Source organism: Ochotona princeps, chromosome 3 (genome assembly GCF_030435755.1).
Source record: "Ochotona princeps isolate mOchPri1 chromosome 3, mOchPri1.hap1, whole genome shotgun sequence".
In the NCBI taxonomy this organism is placed as follows: Eukaryota; Metazoa; Chordata; class Mammalia; order Lagomorpha; family Ochotonidae; genus Ochotona; species Ochotona princeps.
In genome coordinates, this window is record NC_080834.1 from 25,606,257 (window position 1) to 25,626,632 (window position 20,376).

The 20,376-nt window shown below is 62.7% G+C and overlaps 1 protein-coding gene across 1 annotated transcript in view; it reads right to left on the minus strand.

Moving 5' to 3' along the window:
* Nucleotides 1–17,505, minus strand: part of COL18A1 (collagen type XVIII alpha 1 chain) — a 35,522-nt gene extending 18,017 nt beyond the window's left edge. The window contains exons 1-5 of the mRNA XM_058661534.1: nt 16,220–17,505; nt 10,037–10,581; nt 5,536–5,622; nt 3,898–3,957; nt 3,559–3,685 (exon numbers count right to left, since the gene is read on the minus strand). Of these exons, the coding sequence (XP_058517517.1) occupies nt 3,559–3,685; nt 3,898–3,957; nt 5,536–5,622; nt 10,037–10,581; nt 16,220–17,492 (2,092 nt within the window). The 5' untranslated portion in view covers nt 17,493–17,505. The remainder of the gene's footprint in view (nt 1–3,558; nt 3,686–3,897; nt 3,958–5,535; nt 5,623–10,036; nt 10,582–16,219) is intronic.
* Nucleotides 17,506–20,376: the final 2,871 nt, after the last annotated feature.

The window sequence follows — 20,376 nt, forward strand, 5'->3', positions numbered from 1 at the left end:
GTGAGTGGTCAGTGGCCAGCACCAGCGGTAGGATCAGGGCCCCCCGCCTGTGGTGAAAGCTCACAGGAGGAGACCAGGCCAGCAGCACATGGAGAGGCAAGCAAATGCCAGGATGGGCCTTGGCTCACTCGGCCTACGCAAGGGGTAGCAGGAACATGGTTTTGGCGTATGCCTTGAGCCCATTCTGTTCTGATGGCGCTCGAGACCCCTGTGGACCCATACAGTTGGCAAGAAGCCGGAGACCCTCTGGGTACTTCCCTCCAACTCAGCCGCTTCTAGTAACTCGGTCACCTCCTGCCCTGCCCACCCCAGCCCATGCCCCTCTGGTGACAAACTGGTGATGCATTTTAATAACTCCAGGGTGTGGAGGGCTGGCTATACGTGCCACCGGGCAAAGTACGTGACGTTTGTGCTGCTTGGCTAGGCTTTGCTATGGAACAGAAGCTGATATCCAATACAAATGCTGTCACTGCCCTGAGGCTCGTTAACCTGGACCCTCCTATGTAACCTTGTGCTTGGTTCTATGAACGGACAAGTTCACCATCACTGTCTTCAGTACTTCTCTGTTGAGAACGCCACTGCCGCGTCATGCTACCTGGAGTGAGGCCTGGCCACAGACCCCCACAGCAGGGGTCACGGCCAAGGCCACAGGTGGACTGATGCTGGCCTACAGGAGTGGTTGACGTCTGACCTCTGCTGCTTTGCCCATAGCCACGTCTGGCTCAGGGATCTGAGGGCAGTGAGACAAACTGTCTCAGGGCTGTTGGACGCCCACTGCACCTTCAGCACTGAGACCTGTGGGAGGCGACCCGGGACACGGAGGTGACACGGGAGAGCATGACCTATGACCTGTACTTCTGAGAGGTATACTGGGACAACATGACCTATGACATTTGAGGGGTGATCTGGGGCAATCTGAGCTATGCCTGAGGACAACGTGACCTGTGACCTGTGAGGGGTGTCCTGGGGGACAGTGTGACCTGTGAGGGGAGTCCTGGGACAGTGTGACCTGTGAGGGGTGTCCTGGGACGGTGTGACCTGGGACGGTGTGACCTGGGATGGTGTGACCTGTGAGAGGTGACCTGTGGTGTGACCTGTGAGGGGTGACCGGGGGGACTGTGTGACCTGTGAGGGGTGACCTGGGATGGTGTGACCTGTGACAGGTGACCTGGGGGACAGTGTGACCTGTGACGAGTGTCCTGGGGGACAGTGTGACCTATGACAGGTGACCTGGGGACAGTGTGACCTGTGACGAGTGTCCTGGGGGACTGTGTGACCTGTGACAGGTGACCTGGGACAGTGTGACCTGTGAGGGGTGTCCTGGGATGGTGTGACCTGTGACAGGTGACCTGTGATGGTGTGACCTGCGAGAGGTGACCTGGGGGACAGTGTGACCTGTGAGGGGTGTCCTGGGATGGTGTGACCTATGACAGGTGACCTGGAACAGTGTGACCTATGAGGGGTGTCCTGAGGACAATGTGACCTGTGAGAGGTGACCTGGGGGACAGTGTGATCTGTGAGGGGTGTCCTGGGATGGTGTGACCTGGGACGGTGTGACCTGGGATGGTGTGACCTGTGAGAGGTGACCTGTGGTGTGACCTGTGAGGGGTGACCGGGGGGACTGTGTGACCTGTGAGGGGTGTCCTGGGATGGTGTGACCTGTGACAGGTGACCTGTGATGGTGTGACCTGTGAGGGGTGTCCTGGGATGGTGTGACCTGTGACAGGTGACCTGGGGGACAGTGTGACCTGTGACGAGTGTCCTGGGGGACAGTGTGACCTATGACAGGTGACCTGGGGACAGTGTGACCTGTGACGAGTGTCCTGGGGGACTGTGTGACCTGTGACAGGTGACCTGGGACAGTGTGACCTGTGAGGGGTGTGCTGGGATGGTGTGACCTGTGACAGGTAACCTGGGGGACAGTGTGACCTGGGACGAGTGTCCTGGGGGACAGTGTGACCTGTGACAGGTGAGCTGGGGACAGTGTGACCTGTGACGAGTGTCCTGGGGGACTGTGTGACCTGTGACAGGTGACCTGGGACAGTGTGACCTGTAAGGGGTGTCCTGGGGGACTGTGTGACCTGTAAGGGGTGTCCTGGGGGACTGTGTGACCTGTGAGGGGTGTCCTGGGACAGTGTGACCTGTGAGGAGTGTCCTGGGATGGTGTGACCTGGGACGGTGTGACCTGCGAGGGGTGCCCTTGTTCTGCGCTCCATAACCTCCTATTCTATCCTCTAGTTCCCTTGAGCCCTTGCTATGTCCACCCCTCTGGAGATCTGAACATGCCCCGTTCCTGCTTGCATCACAGAGCCCTGTCAGGCAGCCCAGAGCCTTCTGGTCCCAGGGGTCACTGTCCCCCCAGGTCTGGCTCACCAACAGGCAGCAGTGCCTGCAGCCACACCATGCGTGAGTCACGTCGTGGCCACCAGGGGGCAGCCAGGCTCTGTGCAGAGGGACAGGTTCACACTACTGGCTCTTCAGGAAAATCGCCCGCCCGCAACCCTGGCCATGCTGGAGGCCACAGAAGCATTGACAAGGGTGCCAAGGACACCCCCAATAAGAGGCAAGGGGAAGATGGACCTATCTCGACCACCATACCAAGTCAGGGTTCCCTGAGGGGCCACACATGGCACCAGGGTGCATGAGCACACACACACACACACACACACACACGACATGTAGTGGACATACACACATGGCACCCAGGGGGCGCTTACACACAGTTTCCAGGGGACACACACACACATACACATGGCACAGAGCTGACACACATACACAGCACCCAGGACACACACACACACACACCCTCCCCAGCAGCCTGCTGCTCCGGCCCTTCCCCCCCCCCGCCCAGTCCCTGTGCAAAGCCCCTCGCAGAAGCAGCCTGCAGGCCCTCAGAGTGAGTGGGGGCCCACCCATCCTGAAGGTGCAGGGGGACAGAGGCATGAGGCGGCACTGTGTCAGCAGCTGCCCCACCTTCACCCCTGCAGACCCTGGCCACCACACACACAACACACATAGACCACACACATGCAAACCACACGGAGCAGACATGGAGCTCGCTCCCAGCACACACGTGACACACACCTGTATACCACACGGAGCACAGACATGGAGCTCACTCCCAGCACACACGTGACACACACCTGTATACCGCACGGAGCACAGACATGGAGCGAGCTCCCAGCACACACGTGACACACACCTGCATACCACACGGAGCACAGACATGGAGCTCACTCCCAGCACACACGTGACACACACCTGCATACCACACGGAGCACAGACATGGAGCTCACTCCCAGCACACACGTGACACACACCTGTATACCGCAAAGAGCAAAGAAATGGAGCTCGCTCCCAGCACACACGTGACACACACCTGTATACCACACAGAGCACAGACATGGAGCTCGCTCCTAGCACACACGTGACACACACCACACGGAGCAGACACGGAGCTCACTCCCAGCACACATGCTGTGCAGGTGCTACATACTCACACGCCGTGTGCACACCCATACATACCAGATTCTGTGTGGACACACAGAAGAGTGTTACCTCCTAATGTAGCCACCGTAGTTTCCTCAGTTTCTTCAGTTCTGGAATCTTCTATGGTGCTGTCTTCAGCCAAGGGAGGAGAAGTGACCGGCGGTGGCTGTGGTGGGCTGGGTTTCCGGGACGTGCCCTGCAGGAGCAGGCGCATGAGTGGGTCATCCGGCAGAGGGCCCCTTGGGTGGGGTGGCCTGGGCTGCCAACCATAGTCTCCCTGGGCAGCTGGCGAGGTCCCCCCAGCACGGGCTCCTTTCTGGGAGCACCACAGAGGACAGGTCTGAGACACCACAGGGACGGGAGGAGTGCCTGGTGTGGGCACGGTTGGGGGTGAGGGCAGCCACTCACCATGCCCTCCATGGGCAGCTCTCCATTCTCTTTGAGTCCACTGCCAAAGTCCCCAGATGCCTGAAGGGTTGGAGGCAAAGAGCGTGAGCACAGCCTGGCCCCAGTGGAGTACTGAGCATCTTCAGGCTGCGACCTCACTGTGTTCCCAGCATCCTCAAGAAGGGAGCTGCGGTGCTCCCTCCCCACATTAGCCTGGGCCCCCCAGAGTCTGGGCAGCTGTGGCCATGGAGGCTACGGACAGCACACCCAGGATGTCTGCCTGGACAGGAGGCCCCATAGCCACATGCTCTTGGCAGGGCACATGGAATGAAGGCTAGGGCTGGAGGCAGCTGCCGTGGCAGGAAACTCACCCCTGGTCAACATGCGGGGACTGGGCCCTGGTCAACATGCGGGGACTGGGCCTGGTCAGCATGCGGGGACTGGGCCCTGGTCAGCATGTGGGGACTGGGCCCTGGTCAGCATGTGGGGACTGGGCCCTGGTCAACATGCAGGGACTGGGCCCTGGTCAGCATGCGGGGACTGGGTATGGTCAACGTGGGGACTGGGCCCTGGTCAGCATGCAGGAACTGGGCCCTGGTCAACATGCAGGGACTGGGCCCTGGTCAGCATGCGGGGACTGGGCCCTGGTCAACATGCGGGGACTGGGCCCTGGTCAGCATGCGGGGACTGGGCCCTGGTCAACATGCGGGGACTGGGCATGGTCAACATGTGGGGACTGGGCCCTGGTCAACATGTGGGGACTGGGCCCTGGTCAACATGCGGGGACTGGGCCCTGGTCAGCATGCGGGGACTGGGCCCTGGTCAACATGCGGGGACTGGGCATGGTCAACATGTGGGGACTGGGCCCTGGTCAACATGTGGGGACTGGGCCCTGGTCAGCATGCGGGGACTGGGTATGGTCAACGTGGGGACTAGGCCTGGTCAACATGTGGGGACTGGGTATGGTTAACGTGCGGGGACTGGGCCCTGGTCAACATGTGGGGACTGGGCCCTGGTCAACATGCGGGGACTGGGCCCTGATCAGCATGCGGGGACTGGGTATGGTCAACATGCGAGGACTGGGCCCTGGTCAACATGTGGGGACTGGGCCCTGGTCAACATGTGGGGACTGGGCCCTGGTCAACATGCAGGGACTGGGCCCTGGTCAACATGCGGGGACTGGGCCCTGGTCAACATGTGGGGACTGGGCCCTGGTCAACATGCGGGGACTGGGCCCTGGTCAGCATGCGGGGACTGGGTATGGTCAACATGCGGGGACTGGGCCCTGGTCAACATGTGGGGACTGGGTATGGTTAACGTGCGGGGACTGGGCCCTGGTCAACATGCGAGGACTGGGCCCTGGTCAGCATGCGGGGACTGGGTATGGTCAACGTGGGGACTGGGCCTGGTCAGCATGTGGGGACTGGGTTGGAACTGCTCATGGCGCAGCCTTACCCAGCACGAGGCCAGCCCAGCTCTGCCTTCAGTCACTGCACAGCAACTAAACATAAATAAGCAACACGCATGCCCACTGTGCCCCGAGCCCCAGGCAGCCCTGGGGGCAATTACTGTGGGGGAACCCCTTGGCAGCAATAGCGGGGAGCAAGGCTGCTGGGCTCTGAGCACCAGGTCACAGCCTCACTACAAACCATCACTCACCCCGCCATCATCATCGTCTTCCTCATCCAGGCAGTGCTGGGGGCTCAGCTGTGGGTCCCCACGCACACTCAACTCGGCAATGCTCCCCTAAACAGAGGACAGAGGTCACCACAGATCCAGGGTGGCCCTGCCCAGCCCAGCCCACCCTAGCCCCAGCCCTACAGGGGCTCATGGCACCAGGTGACGCCCCTCCCAACATTGAGTGTGACAGGTGTCCAGGCTGGGGGACAATAGGGGTGCCACATGCTATCAGTCTGCCTCTCACCATCCCTGCTGCCTAACCAAGACCCCCCTGAGGATTCTGGGTGGCAGTTCACACCCCCAGGATGGAGGGATGGTGGGGGTGGCAGGCCTTTTCAAGAGCGAACAGCATGGGGTATTGGAGCTCTCAGCCTGGCCGCTCCCCCAGTCGGCAGCGCTGGCCACCAGCAGCCCACAGCCTCAGGGGGTGGGCAGCGCTGGCCACCAGCAGCCCACAGCCTCAGGGGGTCGGCAGCGCTGGCCACCAGCAGCCCACAGCCTCAGGGGGTCGGCAGCGCTGGCCACCAGCAGCCCACAGCCTCAGGGGTTGTTGCAGAGCACTCACGTGTGGACACTGAAGTCTGACACGGGCATCATTTTGGATTTTCCCAAATATGGAAAAATGCAGAAGCGCCATGGCCACTGGTAGCCGTGCAGGGCATGGCCGGAGAGTGCCGTGGATGACCATGGGCCCAGGGTTGTGGCACCTGCTGCTGGCCACAGGATCCTCACCAAAACCCTGAGCCCGGGGGCAGGTTGGGTGGTCAGTGTCCTCTCTGTTCTCAGAAAGGTCAGGGTTTCTACAGAGTTCTGTGCTATCACCTGCAGCGGCCCATCCTGGCCTGAGGACACCAGAGCACAGGTGTCCCTGGGAGCTGGGCCACCACCAATGTCCTCTGCTGGTGGGCAGTGCTGCAGAGGAAGGAAGCTTCCGGAATGAACCCCTCTTCAGTCACCTGAGTCCTGTCTGTCCTCCCCTCACACAGCAGCAGGGACACAGTGGACACACCCACACCCGCTTCCGTCATGCCAGCACAGTCTCCCTGTTCCAGAGTTCCCCAGGACAGATCCATCATCCTCCCCGGTTGTGGCCTGGGGCACCAGGAGGGCACACAGGTCACAGGATAGGGCCTGACCACTCGGCACAGGTGCCACAGGCTGGCTTAGCAGGACCCATGCCCTCCACCACACGCTCGGGCCAGCCCCAGACTCAGAACAGGGCAGCAAGGGGCTCCACACAGAGCTGGGGTGGAGGACAGGGAATGGGGGGTCAGTCCAGCCCAGGAACCTGGCCCTCTGGGAACCTCAGGATCATAAAGTGCTGGACTGTGCCAGGGACGGGTGTGCGCATGGTAAGGTGTGTGGATTCGCGATGTGGGAGTGTGTCACTACGTGTGTTACCAGATGCGCACACCTGTGAGAGTGACATTCCACATGTAGTCCATGCGAGTGATGGTGTGTGCAGTGTGAGCACGTTTGTGGGAGCCCATGACCATGCACATGTGCCCTCATGTGGCATGTGTCCATGTTGGGACGGCTGAACAGGTGCGTATGCCTGTGAGAAAGTGACTGTACAGTCCGTAAGCGTGTGACTGCATGCGTGTGAGCAAGTCCCAAGATAAGATGTCAGTGAGTGTGTGTATGTCATGTGTTCCAGGATCCCCTAGCTCTGCACAGGACCTGGGGGGGCTCTGTTCCCAGCACAGAGGCCTTCGGGGCGCGCACGGGGCAGGGCTTGGGGGCTCCTGCAGGCCACGCACACCTGCCATGGGCGGAGCTGGGGAAACCCCACAGTCAGGCCGGGGGGTGGTCCCCTTGAGTGGCTCCTGCACACCTAGCAGGGGACACATGGCAGAGGCCGCACAGAAGCCCCTGCCTGCCTCCCACGGCCCTCCCGGTGCTCCACATGCGGGACACACTCTGGGGACAGGCAGCTGTGCAGAAGCCACATGGTTCCCTGCAAATATTTGCTGGACTTGAAACCCAAAACCATGAAATCCAGAGCGCTGGGCGGGAGATCAGAGTGTCCCACAGCAAACACGGCGCACGGTTACATCACACGCCAGGTGCGCGAGCAGACACGGTGCACGGCCTCATTGAACGCCAGACCCTCTGGCTCACAGCACACGGCCCCGTGACACACCACAGCTGCCGTGGTGAGGTTCCCCAGGTGACGGCTCCCCGCAGGACAGTACGAACTACAGCAGCCAGGCGGTGGGGCCGTCCCTCCCTCCTCTGGACCCTGCCACCACTGTCCACTGCTAACTGCTACGTGCTGGCTTCTCCTCAGGGTCCTGCCACCCCCAGGCTCCCCAAATCCGTAAAAATGGCTCGGTGAGCCGGGCTAAGGTCAGAACTGTGGGTGCCCCAGGCTCCCTGGTCAGCCATGGGGTCTGGCAGGGCTGGACATACACGGCTTGTTCCGTGGTGCCACCCTGAGGTCTCAGCACACTCACCACTGGCCCATGGCGGTGTGCCCATGGCGGCATGCCCATGGTGGCACGCTGAAGAAAATTCACATCCATAACTGCCTGTGCTGGCAGAGGCCACTGTTAGAGCGGCCTACAGCTCTCAAGCTCTGTGTGGCCTGGGGGCCAAAGGACGCCAGTGGAACATTTAGACAAACAAGACGGCTGACATCAACCAAAGAGGTCAAAGCCAGAGTGAGGGCCGAGTTCCAGAGATAAAGGGCAGTGAACAAACTAGGACTGGGGACCCCTTCCTGTGCAGGGAGAGCAGGAGACACGGGCATAGTGGGTGACAGGAGACACGGGGCACAGCGGGTGACAGGAGACACGGGCATAGTGGGTGACAGGAGACACGGGGCACAGTGGGTGACAGGAGACACGGGGCACAGCGGGTGACAGGAGACACGGGCATAGTGGGTGACAGGAACCATGGGTTCAGTGGGTCACAGGAGACATGGGGCACAGTGGGTGACAGGAACCATGGGGCACTGCAGGTCACAGGAACCATGGGGCACAGTGGGTGACAGGAGACACGGGCACAGTGGGTGACAGGAGACACGGGCACAGTGGGTGACAGGAGACACGGGCACAGTGGGTGACAGGAGACACGGGGCACAGCGGGTGACAGGAGACACGGGGCACAGTGGGTCACAGGAACCATGGGTTCAGTGGGTCACAGGAGACACGGGCACAGTGGGTGACAGGAGACATGGGGCACAGTGGGTGACACGGGGCACAGTGGGTGACAGGAACCATGGGGCACAGTGGGTGACACGGGGCACAGTGGGTGACAGGAACCATGGGGCACAGTGGGTGACACGGGGCACAGTGGGTGACACGGGGCATGGTGGGTCACAGGAGACACGGGGCACACACTCAGGCGCAGGCCCTGCTGGGCACACAGCTTGGGCTGGGGAAGGGGCCAATGCGAGAACGGTGCTGCCCGGTCCTGAGGGGAACCACAGGTGCCTGGGTGGCCAGGGACCTCACTGTCGCATGCCATGAGGTGCCCGCAGTGCTGGGCTGGCTCTGCAAACTTCAGAGCTTACACACAGCACGAGGCCTTCCTGAGAGGGTCACAGAGGCCGAGAACCTCCCCACCTCTCTTCTGCTCTCCCGTGTCTCCTCCTCCCAGCTGGGGACCCACAGAGAGAACTGAAGTGCCTGGGGTCTCAGAACATGAGCTGCAGACAAGGGACCTGCAACCCTGATGGGATGCCTGGGGCCTGCATGTGTCCACAGGCCACATCCAGAGGACAGTGGACAAGCTGTGACTAGACCGACTACACAGAAGCCCAAGGCTTGTCTTGTGCATATGTAAAGAGAATCTACGAATCAACAAGACAGTTCAGTCCATCCTAGAAACAAAAAAGCCAACACTACAAGAGAAAATGCAAACCCGCCCCAGGCTGGCGCCCTGCCCACATGGCATCACAGGGCCCATGCATGCACAGACCCCAGGTGCCACTCCATCACAGATGTACTCCCTTCCACAAATGTCTAAATCCTGCCCCCAAGACGGCAAGACAGGGATGCCGTCTCCTTCCGGCTCACTGTGCAGACTGGGAGAACACACGGAGGCCCAGGGCTCCTGACCCCTGGGGGTTAAACACTCAGTCAAGGACGGGAGGTCAGCGTCAGGGCCAGGACGCGGCTCAGCTTCAAACAAACAGCCTCAGTGTGACAATAATTAACTCTCTGTCCCGAGGTCGCCCACAGGGACCCAGTGCCAGAATCCACACCAGTGAGTCAGCGCAGCCGAGGGCACCCACAAGGCCTTGTCCCTGCTCAGGGTCCTGGCCACCTCCGCAGAGGCAGAAGGCCACGGCAGATGGGGTCTGGTCACTCAAAGTGGCTGGGGACTCCCAATTCTGTGGTCATCAACCCCTGTGGCCCTGTCCACCAGGGTCCACATAGATGGGGCTCCTGACCATGACAGGGTAGTGTTGACCACAGGAGCCACAGAAGCCAGGTGGTCCCTGCTGTTCCTGCCACCCCCACACAGAGCTTACCTGGAACCTGTCAGGGTCAGCTCCTCCGGCCTGAGCCACGAAGAGGCCAGAGCCCGGCTCCAGCGGCAGGCTCTGGGCCGAGCGTGAAAAGGGAACCCTCTGGAACTCCTCACAGTTCACATAGAGTGCCACGTGGCCAGCATCCACGCTGAGCGCAAAGCGCAGCCACTGACCCACGAAGGCAGGCAGGCGGAAGCTGGCAGCTGTGCGGGTCGGGCTGGTGCCTGGCTCCGTGTAGAGCAGCGAGATGAGTTGGTGGTCGTCTTGCACCTCTGAGACCTTCACGCCCAGCCTGACCACGGCCTGTGCTGGGTCCGTGATGGCGAACAGCACCCCTGCCTGTGTCGTGGCTGGCCGGATGCGGAACAGCAGTGAGAAGTCCCGGAAAAAGGGGCTGGGGAAGTGGTAGTGGGCCGCCTGCCCGCTGTTGGCGTCCGGCCCGAAGACGTAGGCCAGCCCGACGTCGGGGTCCTCCACCTCGGTGACTTGCTGGGGTGGGGGCTCCCCGAGCAGTTGCAGCAGCCCCACCTCATCGCCGGAGCCCTCTGCAAGAGGAGAGGACTGGTGAGGCCTGTGTCCCTCACCTCCCACGGGGACCAAGACCGCACGTGGCAGCCCTGCTCCTCACCCCTCAGACCCGCTGGCCCAACGACACCTGCATGCGCGCAACGGGCTGGCGCTCGGGTACAGCGGGTAAAGCCCCTGCCTGCCGACACCACCCTCTAACACACCCACCCGGTCCTGCTGCTCCCCTGTGATCAGCTCCCTGCTGATGGCCTGGGAGGGCAGTACAGGCACCCCACTGCCAAGCCCCTGCATCTACACGGAGGACCCAAAGTCCCAGTTCCTTCCAGCTGATGAAAGATTTCTCCTCCCCACCCCACAACCTGTTAACTATCTTTGCAATAAATACAGCTCGAGAAGTAACAAAACTGCCTGCCAGGGACCTAGCAAACACGGGCCCTTCCTACCCTCCAGGGACTCACTGGCCACTGTGCAGTCCTCTGGGACACCACCATGAGTGGTGGCTGGGGCGGGGAGCGCCCTGCCAAGAGCAGGGGCCCCCCATCCACCCCTGCTCCCGCCGCTGGCATTACCTGAAAGAAGCCTCGCTGTGCAGGAGGGGGAAGGACGAGCCAGATGACCCCCCCCCCGCGGCTCCAGACACCACCCCTTGCAGCTGCACACACCTCTCCCTGAGCTCCATGCCTCCCAGGCTCCAGACGCACCCCTACTCCCCTGGAATTCTATGCATGGGAAACTGGCCCCGCACAGAACCAGCAGACAAAATGGAACCACACTCCAGATACCCCACGGGCTTGCAGTTCCCCTGAAGGGCACCCCAAGTTGTCCCCTGGCTGCGGAAGGAAGCCCACATGCAGGAGTGGGGCGCTCACATCTCAGGGGCCTCAGAGCAAGAACTGAGGCATGTCTCTGGGAGGCTGTGGTGAGGTAAGTGTGCCCATGGCTGGAGTGTGCGTGCACACACCTGCTGTATGTGCAGGTTCACATGTGTGAATGCACGAGTGTACATGAGCAGACATACATGTGAACACATGGATTTGTGTGGTGGGGGTGTATGTGAACCTGTGTTCATGAGCAGACACGCGTGTGGATGTACACTGGTCCTGAGACAGTCACATAGGCTGGGCCCCTGCCACAGGCCAGGCTCATGCGGGGAGCAAGGAGTGGAACTCGGATTTCTGAGACAGTCATGGTCCTTCAAGCTCCTTAAGAGCCTGCAAGGCAGCGTCAGGGCTTCGCTCTGCGGGGCGGCAGGGAGGAGGGGATGACTGGCTGCTGGCAACTCCCTGCACCCAACAGGAAGAGGAGGTCAGAGGCTTTCGTGACACCCGGCCTCTCTGAAGGCTGGAGTCAGAGCGCACTGATCAACTGTCCCTGGTAGCCACTTCCTGCTCGCAGCACCATGACCACCCCCCGCAGCAAGAGTCCTGTCCATCAGAAGAACGGGCCCGGGGTCCACTCAGGGACATTCTGGGGTGACCAGCCAAGCACCACGCACTTCCCAGCTAATGAAGGAAGCAGCAGGCTGCAGCTGCCGACTCCTGGCCTCAGACCCCAGCCAGGTCCCCCGAGAGAGACTCTTCCCAAGCCGCTCCCTCCTCCCCACCACATTCCTCAGGCTCCACAGGGGTCACCGGATCACCGGATCCTGGCTCTCGCTGACTCACCACCTCCCACACTGCCCGCCCCGGCCCAGCTGCACTGCAGGGGATGCGGCCTTCCTGGGAAGGGGGACCACCCCCCGGCTGGCCTACGGCCCCCGGCTGGCCCACAGAGGCCAGGACAGAGACCTGGTGGCTCAGGACCTCTCCCTCGGGAAACAGGCTGGCAGGGGTGACAGGGGGCTTACGCCAGTCACAGGGAAGGAGGCCCTGTGTGCTGGGACCCCACACACGGCTATGTGGCTCAGCCTGCAGATGAACCTGCCTGGGCCGCAGCCACAGGTACATTTAAGGACCTCTCACCTGACCCAGCAGCAAAGGCTCTTGTGCCCACATGCCTGGCACACACTGCGCCCACCTGCCCGACCCACACTGTGCCTACCTGCCCAGCCCACCGTCCGTCCTCCTGCTTGGCCCACACTGGATCCACACGTCCTGGTTGGGACTGGCCATACAACAGAGAGGCAATGCCTGAAGCTGGCCACACATCACAACTCCCATGGGGCTGTGCTGGGGGCTGAAGGAGAAAACCAACCAGGGGACACGTGTCCCGGCAGACGGAGCCACACGCCACCTGACCCAGGCCATGAGGAGGAGGCTACCAAGGCGACGACACCCAAGGCAAACCTGCAGTCTACCGGACGCCGAGCAGAAGTCTGGCCATGTTCTGGCAGATACAGAAACCCTGTCCCAAGACACATGGGGATCCCAGAGAACCCCAACCTTGCAAAAGAGAAGTTCAGCGAATTCGGCTTTGTGGGATTTCCTGGTGGGGGCCCAAGTACATCAGACTGACTTTCATGGAAACTGAAAGCATTTTAGTGTCAAAATATAACTATTAGCGCAATAAAACGCAGCCCACAAAACGCAACATGGTCTTTGCAAATCACATATCTGAAAATGCGTTAATACCCAAAGCACATGAGGAACACCATCAAAGCCGCATTCGAATAAGGACCAAGTGCTTGAGTAGACCCAGAGCAGACAGAAACACAGTCACGAAAAAGTGCTTGGCCCTGGGGCCATGCCATGGTGGCTTTCCTTATCGGTTCAAGTCCTGGCCGCAGCACTTCCCTTCCAGCTCCCTGTTAACATTCCTGGGAAAGCAGCAGCGGCCGGCCCGAGAGCACCAGGCAGACCCGCATGGAGCTCTTGACTCCTGGCTCTGGACCGGCCCAGCTCAGGCTGCTGGCAGTTTGGGGAGTGACCCAGCAGACGGGAGACGCTCCCCACCACATGCTCTGCTGTTGCAGGACAGATGAGCCTTCTGTTTCAGCGAGCAGTGTGCCCACACAACACGTATGTGGGAAGGCGCTCGGTGTCTCAGTCCCAGGGAGTGCAGCTCAGAGCCACACACATGTAATCCGGTGAGGACAGGAGCTGGTGGCGCGGGAGGGTGTCAGGCGGGCCCTGTGTCCCTCCGTGTGGCATTCCTGGAAAGCAGTGTGGAAGTTGCTGGGACTCGCATATACGGATCTGCCAGCCCCACAGCTGTGCCGCACGGTGCGTATCCGGAAGGGCGGCCTCAGGTCTGCCCACGCAGCCACGCCTGGCGCACTGCAGCACAAGGCGGCCAAGACAGAATCAGCCCCGGCATCTCTGGGCAGCCAAATGACACAGGCGTGGACAGGAACCACTGGCTTCCAACACATGGCAACCTGTCTCACAGTGGTACAGGCCATAAGCCACAGCAACGAGCCAGGCACAGGGTTGGCAGGGGCAAGGCACAGGGAGGAGCCATGTGTTGGTATACAACCATGTGGCCAACTGGTCCTGGAGATGGGATATCAGCCACCGGCCAAGACCCCACTTTGGGCTCAGAGCTCACTGGGGAGACCCCAAACACACCCAGCAGCCCCCCAACATGGCAGCCACAGGAAGTCATGACTGGCACCACCAAACATCCCCGCAAGGAACCTCGGTCAAGCGCAGTGACCACTTCCTGCAGACCGCAGGCTCACGGGGGCCCGCCAGGGATGGCTACACTTTCTGACACACGCAGGCTAACGTGAATGGAGTCAGGCAGCAGAGAGCCCCTGGCTGGGGCACAGTGACAGGGATGTGACCCTCAGCAACGTGGCCCCGACCACAAGCAGCCAGCCAGGAGTGAGGGCAGCACACCGGGCTGGGGGTTCCACTCTTCTCCACTGGCCTCCCAGACCTCACCTGTGAGCAGGACACCTGCTTCTGGGGTCAGACATGCACAGCCCCACTGGACAGCCCCTCGGGGCTCCTAGGATGGCCCGACCATGGGACAGGTGGATGCAGGACCCTAGAGGCAGCCCCTGTCCCCCAGACCTGAGGGACACAGGTAGAGGCCACGAGGTCCCCAGGACCTGTGCAACACCAGGCACAGCCACAGTAGAGGCTCCCCAGGGCAACCTCCCTCCTGGTCACCACCCAGTGCACCCCCACAGCTGGCCCCAGACCTCACTGCACGCACCCCTTGTGGGGTGCAAGCCTGGCTGGACAGAGCCCAGGGAGAGAGGGGGGACATACAGGAGCAGGTGTGTAGATGAGCAGGTGGCATGGCTACACGGAACCAGGTGGCAGGACAGGGCAGGGCCCACGCACAGAGCACCAGGTGGCAGGACAGGGCAGGGCCCACGCACGGAGCATGCAGCCAGGAGTGGCCGGGGCTCTGCCCAGGCCAGGGGAAGCACCCCAACGACCTCCCTGGGCCTGACCGCCACCCCCACCCTGACGCTTCCTGTCCTCCTGGAGCACCCAGTCCAACATGGGGGTGCTCACCCCAAGGGGTGGAAGGGCTGAGTACCAGGGCAGTGTGCCCAGTCATGCCCAGCCACACACAGAACAGGCACCGGCCAGCAGCAGCCAGCTCCCTCCTCTGGTCTGAGGGGTGCTGGCTGTCAGCTCAATGGGAGGGTCCCCCAGGACCCTGCCGGGGAAATGGCCAAACTGTCCAGCTGCGGTCCAAGACCTCCCGCCCCACACAGCCCTGCCAGGCCTCACTGGCGTCAGAGCCAACCCCACCCCACACGGCAGATCCTCTCTGCCAGAGGGCCCTGGAGCGCCTCAAAAGCAGCAGGGGGCCTGTGGGCAGGGCTGGGCGGGGAGTGGCTGCCCTCCCCACACACTTGGCAACAGCAGGGCAGGGCGGGCTCAGCCAGCTGTGGCCGGGTGGGGGACAAAGCTGGCTCAGTCACACCAGGGCCAACTTGGGCTGGCCTTGTGGGGCCCAGGGCCAAGCTGCTCCCAGAACTCCCCCCACCTTGGCCGCCCAGGGCACAGCCACGGGGCCCCCTTGGTTTCTGCACATAGGAGAGCCCCAGAACAAGCTGGGCACCCCATCACACACACACATACCCTGGGTACGCCCCTGCTCTTCATGCCAGCCCAAGAACTTCCCTTCCCTGTCACGGCTTGGTCCCTCTCCCCCTGGCTGGTGCCCCTGACAGGCTGCAACCCCAGGTCTGCGGAGGCACCAGGCTTTCCCTGGGTGACAGGTCACCTGGCCCAAGACTCGCCACCCCACCACCCGCTCCAGAGCCCAGACTGAGGGCTGCTCCCCAGGCAGACAGGACGCCCAGGCCTGGCCAGTGACTTGGGCCCAGCCCCCACGCACCCACGCGGAGGCAGAGCCTGTTCCAGCTGCCCCTAGCTCAGAGAAGTCAGAATTGGAGCCCCTCCGCTGGCCCTGAGCTGCAGAGCCCAGAGGCCTCTCCTGCCCTAAGCATAATCAGGCACTGGCCTTCATAGCAGCTAGCGGCCCCTCCAGGCAGGCTGGGACCCCGTGAAGACACCTGGGCCCTGTCACCACCCGGTACCTATTTCCCCACCCTGGCAGGGGCAGAAGGGGGAGAACACACTGCAGTGAATGCTCAGGGGGCACCTGGTGCAGGTGGCACCCCACAACCCTGGCCCCAGCCTCCTCCCTCGGGCTCTCGCCCAGCTCAGCTTGGGGCAGGCAGGCCCTGTCCAGCTTACCTGGCCAGGCACAAAGGAAGGGTAGGGAGGGCATCGGCCGGCCAGTTACCTGCAGCCGGCCCAATGAACACACAGTACCCGTCTTCCTGGGCAGGTAGCGAGGTGCAGGCGACGGGCAGCCGGCCCCCGTCCAGGCGGCTCCAGCAGGCGTCCTCCACAGCCTCACAGAACTGGCGGCATGGCGGGGGCCCGGGTGGTGGGCCCAGGCTGCATGGGGGTGCCAGCAGCAGGCAGAAGAACCAGGCGAGGAAAGGGTGGCAGCGGGACTGCAGGAGGGCCCCCCAGGCCTGTGCCGCGGCTTGCACCTCCTCGCCACGCCCATGCCGCAGGTGGTTGGGCAGCCAGGTGTGCCCGATACCCAGGTGACTGCACATGGGCAAGGCAGGCGGCAGGAGCAGGCAGCGAGCCGAGTCGTTAGCCGCGTGGGAAACCCAGGGTCCACCACCACCATCACCGATGAAAGCTGGGGCCGCAGCAAGAGCAGGTGAGGCCAGGAGGTCGGGGGTGCGAGCAGCGGGGGCCACGTGTACACCCGGGAGACCCAGCACCAGGGGAAGCAGGCGCAGTGCTCGATGGCCGCCACCAAGTTGCTCTGACCGCTGCCGACGGGGGGTGGCTGCCATGGGCCGGGGTCCTCTGCTGCTGTGCAGATCCTGGGGCTGTCTCAAGGGCGTGGGACTTCCCCAGGGAGGGGCCCCACCAGGCGGGGAAGACAGGGCGGTTCTACCTGGAGACACCCCCGACGATGCCTGGGGCTGTCCAGAGGAGGTTAGTGGTGGGGTCGGTGCCAGCACCGCGTTAGCGGTGGTCGTCGGGGCATCCAGGGCTCCAGTGCTGGGCCCGAGAGCGTCTCTGTGCTCCTGGGGGTCATCAGGTGGCCTTGGGAGGGTGAGGGGGTCTGTGATAGCCACAGTAGCCAGTGTGGCCACCCCAGCAGCACTCTCAGTGGGAGCGGCCTCATCCCACAGCTGGACAAAGCTCCGGATGCTCGCGGCCACGTTCAGGATCTGGGCTCCGACTCCAGCGACATTCCCTTCCTTGGTCGTGCCTGGGCTCGTGGCCAGGGTGGTATCAGGGCTGGTGTCGGCAGGCGCTGGGCTCCGGCTGGCCTCGGGTTCTGTGGGGCCATGCCCCAGGTCCCCATGCGTGGTGAGTCCCAGCGTGGGCTCCACAGGGCTGCCGAGGGGCTTGGGGACCCACTTGGATAAGGGGTTGACATTCTCGGTGGCCCATATCCAATTCAGCAACTGGGCCCAGGCGATCGGCACGCAGCAGGTGAACAGCAGCAGCAGGCCAAGGCGGCCGCGGGGGTCGGGAGCCATCGGGGCAGTGAGAGGCCAGGCCGCCCAGCCGCCTACGGTCCTCCGAAGGCGGGGCTGCTGGGCTCCACCCCGGCCGCTGGGCTCCGCCCCGGCCGCTGGGCTCCGCCCCTCCTGCTTCCCGCCCGGCCCTGCTGCTCCACCTTCCCTCCCAGGAGGCAGGAAGAAGAGCTTCCACACCTGCCCGGCTCCTGGCTCGCCCAGGGCAGCCAGGGCTTGAGGGACGGGCTGTCCAGCTCCTCCTGAGCTCGCAGGGGCCGCACACGCTGCCCCCACTGAGCAGCCAGCAGATCCTCCGCAGCTCCTCACGCAGCCTTCCCTCCCCACAGCCCGGCTCCAGGCAGCGATGCAAAGGACAGCAGGGTGCGGCCAGTGCAGACTGCGCCTTGGCTCCCCGGGACCATGGGCTGGCAGGCGCCGTGTCCACAGTCCCACGCCCGGGCCCACCAGACAGCCCCCTCCCACATAAAACTGCAGTAACTTTTGTCCCCAAGGACAATGTGGTAACGGAGGCCAGGTTCTGTAGTACCCGCTGTGGGTCCCAGATTGTGTCCCATGGTCACTGACACGCGTGCCCCCTGCCCAGCTCCCCCAGAGCCCTCCCTCTGTGCTGGGGCTGAGTCTACCCCAGGAGGGCTCCTCAGGGACCAGAGGTCTGCCGTCCCAGCCCCCAGCTCTGGGCAGTACTGGCCGGCTGCACCGCTGAGCCCTGCCCCTTGCACCCTGGGGCCCCCATGCAGAGGCCGACAGGGGTTCTGTGGGGCACTCCAGAGATGCAGCTCCCTGGCCCTAGGTCAGGTGCCCACTCCCACCCCAGCACACAAGCTGGCCCCAGAGGGTGGACAACCTCAAGGGCTACGCTGTTTCCTGCTGGCTTGGGCCGAGGCACTGGCCTAACAAGGAGCAGGACAGCTTTGCCAGCGGGGCCACCAAGCCCAGGTGAAGGACTGATTCTCTGGGGACACTCAGGTCCCCTGGGGCTCTGGGGACAACCATCAAGAGTGTCCGGGATGGGGGAACCCATGCCTGGCGACTGAGTCCAGTGTGGGGGGACCCCATGCGCTGAGCCCCCTGAACCGGGAGAAACCAGAAATGCCAGCAGCAGGAGTAGACACCAGCAGGGGGTGGTGGGCAGTGCCACCTGCCCAGTGGCAGCCCTGACACTGACCAAGAGAAGCCAGGACCTGGTGCTCCAGCAGCTTCCCCACCAACAACGAGCCTGTGCCCACCTGTGCCAGGCTGCCCAGCCTGAGCCCAGGAGAGGTGGGCGAATCCATGGCCCACGTCCCATTTCACATGCACACACATACACATACAGGCTGCCCAGCCTGAGCCCAGGAGAGGTGGGCAAATCCATGGCCCACGTCCCATTTCACACATGAACACACACACGTGACCATCACGGGTGTGATTCCCATCACCCACACATGATATTAATTGTACCCCTCAACAGGTGACCCTCACACACAGTCCTGCTCACACACGCTCTGCCTGTGCCCACACGTGACCCTCACACACACAGTCCTGCTCACACACAGCTCTGCCTGTGCCCACACGTGACCCTCACACACACAGTCCTGCTCACACACGCTCTGCCTGTGCCCACACATGACCCTCACACACACAGTCCTGCTCACACACAGCTCTGCCTGTGCCCACATGTGACCCTCACACACACAGTCCTGCTCACACACGCTCTGCCTGTGCCCACAGGCGTGCTCACACTGCACCTCTCCAATCCTGAAGCAGATCGACACAGTACCCGCGGCGTCTGCTCCAGGCCATGGGGAGAGGGGTGTGGCTGTCACAGCTTACCGTCCCCCAGCAGCTGCGATGGAGCAGCCAGGAGCCGTGCAAAGGGCAGAGGTCCCCTGTGTGTGCCCCCTGCGTGCTGTCCACGGCTGTGTCCTCACACACCTGTATATCATCCACAGCTCTTTTCTCACACCTGTGTCCAGCTGTCCCAGTGCTGGGCAGACTCAGACATGCCCCAAACACACTGGCATGACCCCCTCTCCCTGCAGGCTCTGGACACTTGGTCACTCCTGGAGTAGCCACCAGGTGTCCCCACGTGGTCAGCTCACAGAGCCTAACATGAGGAACCCACTGACGGGGGAACACAGGACATATGGACCCCACAGCAGCTTCTCCATGTGTGGACATGGGGTCTGGCCTCGGGGGACCCTGTGCCTCCCGGGCAGGACGTCTCGTTGGCCTTCAGGGTCCAGTAGGCTCCCCTTGAGTGTCCATGTTGCCGCCCCAGCAGGGAGCAAGCTCTGGGGCAGCGGCAGTGGACAGCAAGGGACCCTTCCATGAATACCCAGGAGGGGCCAACCGTGGGAACCGCCACGCCTGACCAGCCTGGAGATGTCAGGGACCAGGGTAAGGGGGTAGAACGGACAACCCCCCGTCTACCTCATTGCCCTCGGCAAGTTGAGGCCCCAGGTCTGGCCGCCCTCGGGGACCGCCCCGCCCTTGGCAGCGCGGATGTGGCCTGCCTGGTGCGGAGTCCGCCCCGTCTTGTCAGAGCTTCGTCCAGATTCCTGAGCAATGTGCTCTTCTGTTTTCATTTGGAAAACGGGCACAGAACACCAGGGCAGCCGGAGACACCCTGGAGAGCAGCAGGGGCGCTGGGGCTGCGTCTCACCCACCCCACCCCGGGCACCCCGGCCCACGGGACTGGGCAGCCATGGCTGCTCCCACCCACCTCCTGCTGGGCAGTGTGGGAGGACACGGCCACCTGGACACAGCTACACATAACCCTGACGCAGCTCCTACGAGTGAGGCAGCAGACCCCAACGCCCCAACGTCCCCGACCAGTTCAGCCCACGGTCCTGAGGAACAACTAAATCCCAGTTACAGCTGACAGGCCTCGGGGCCCAGTGGG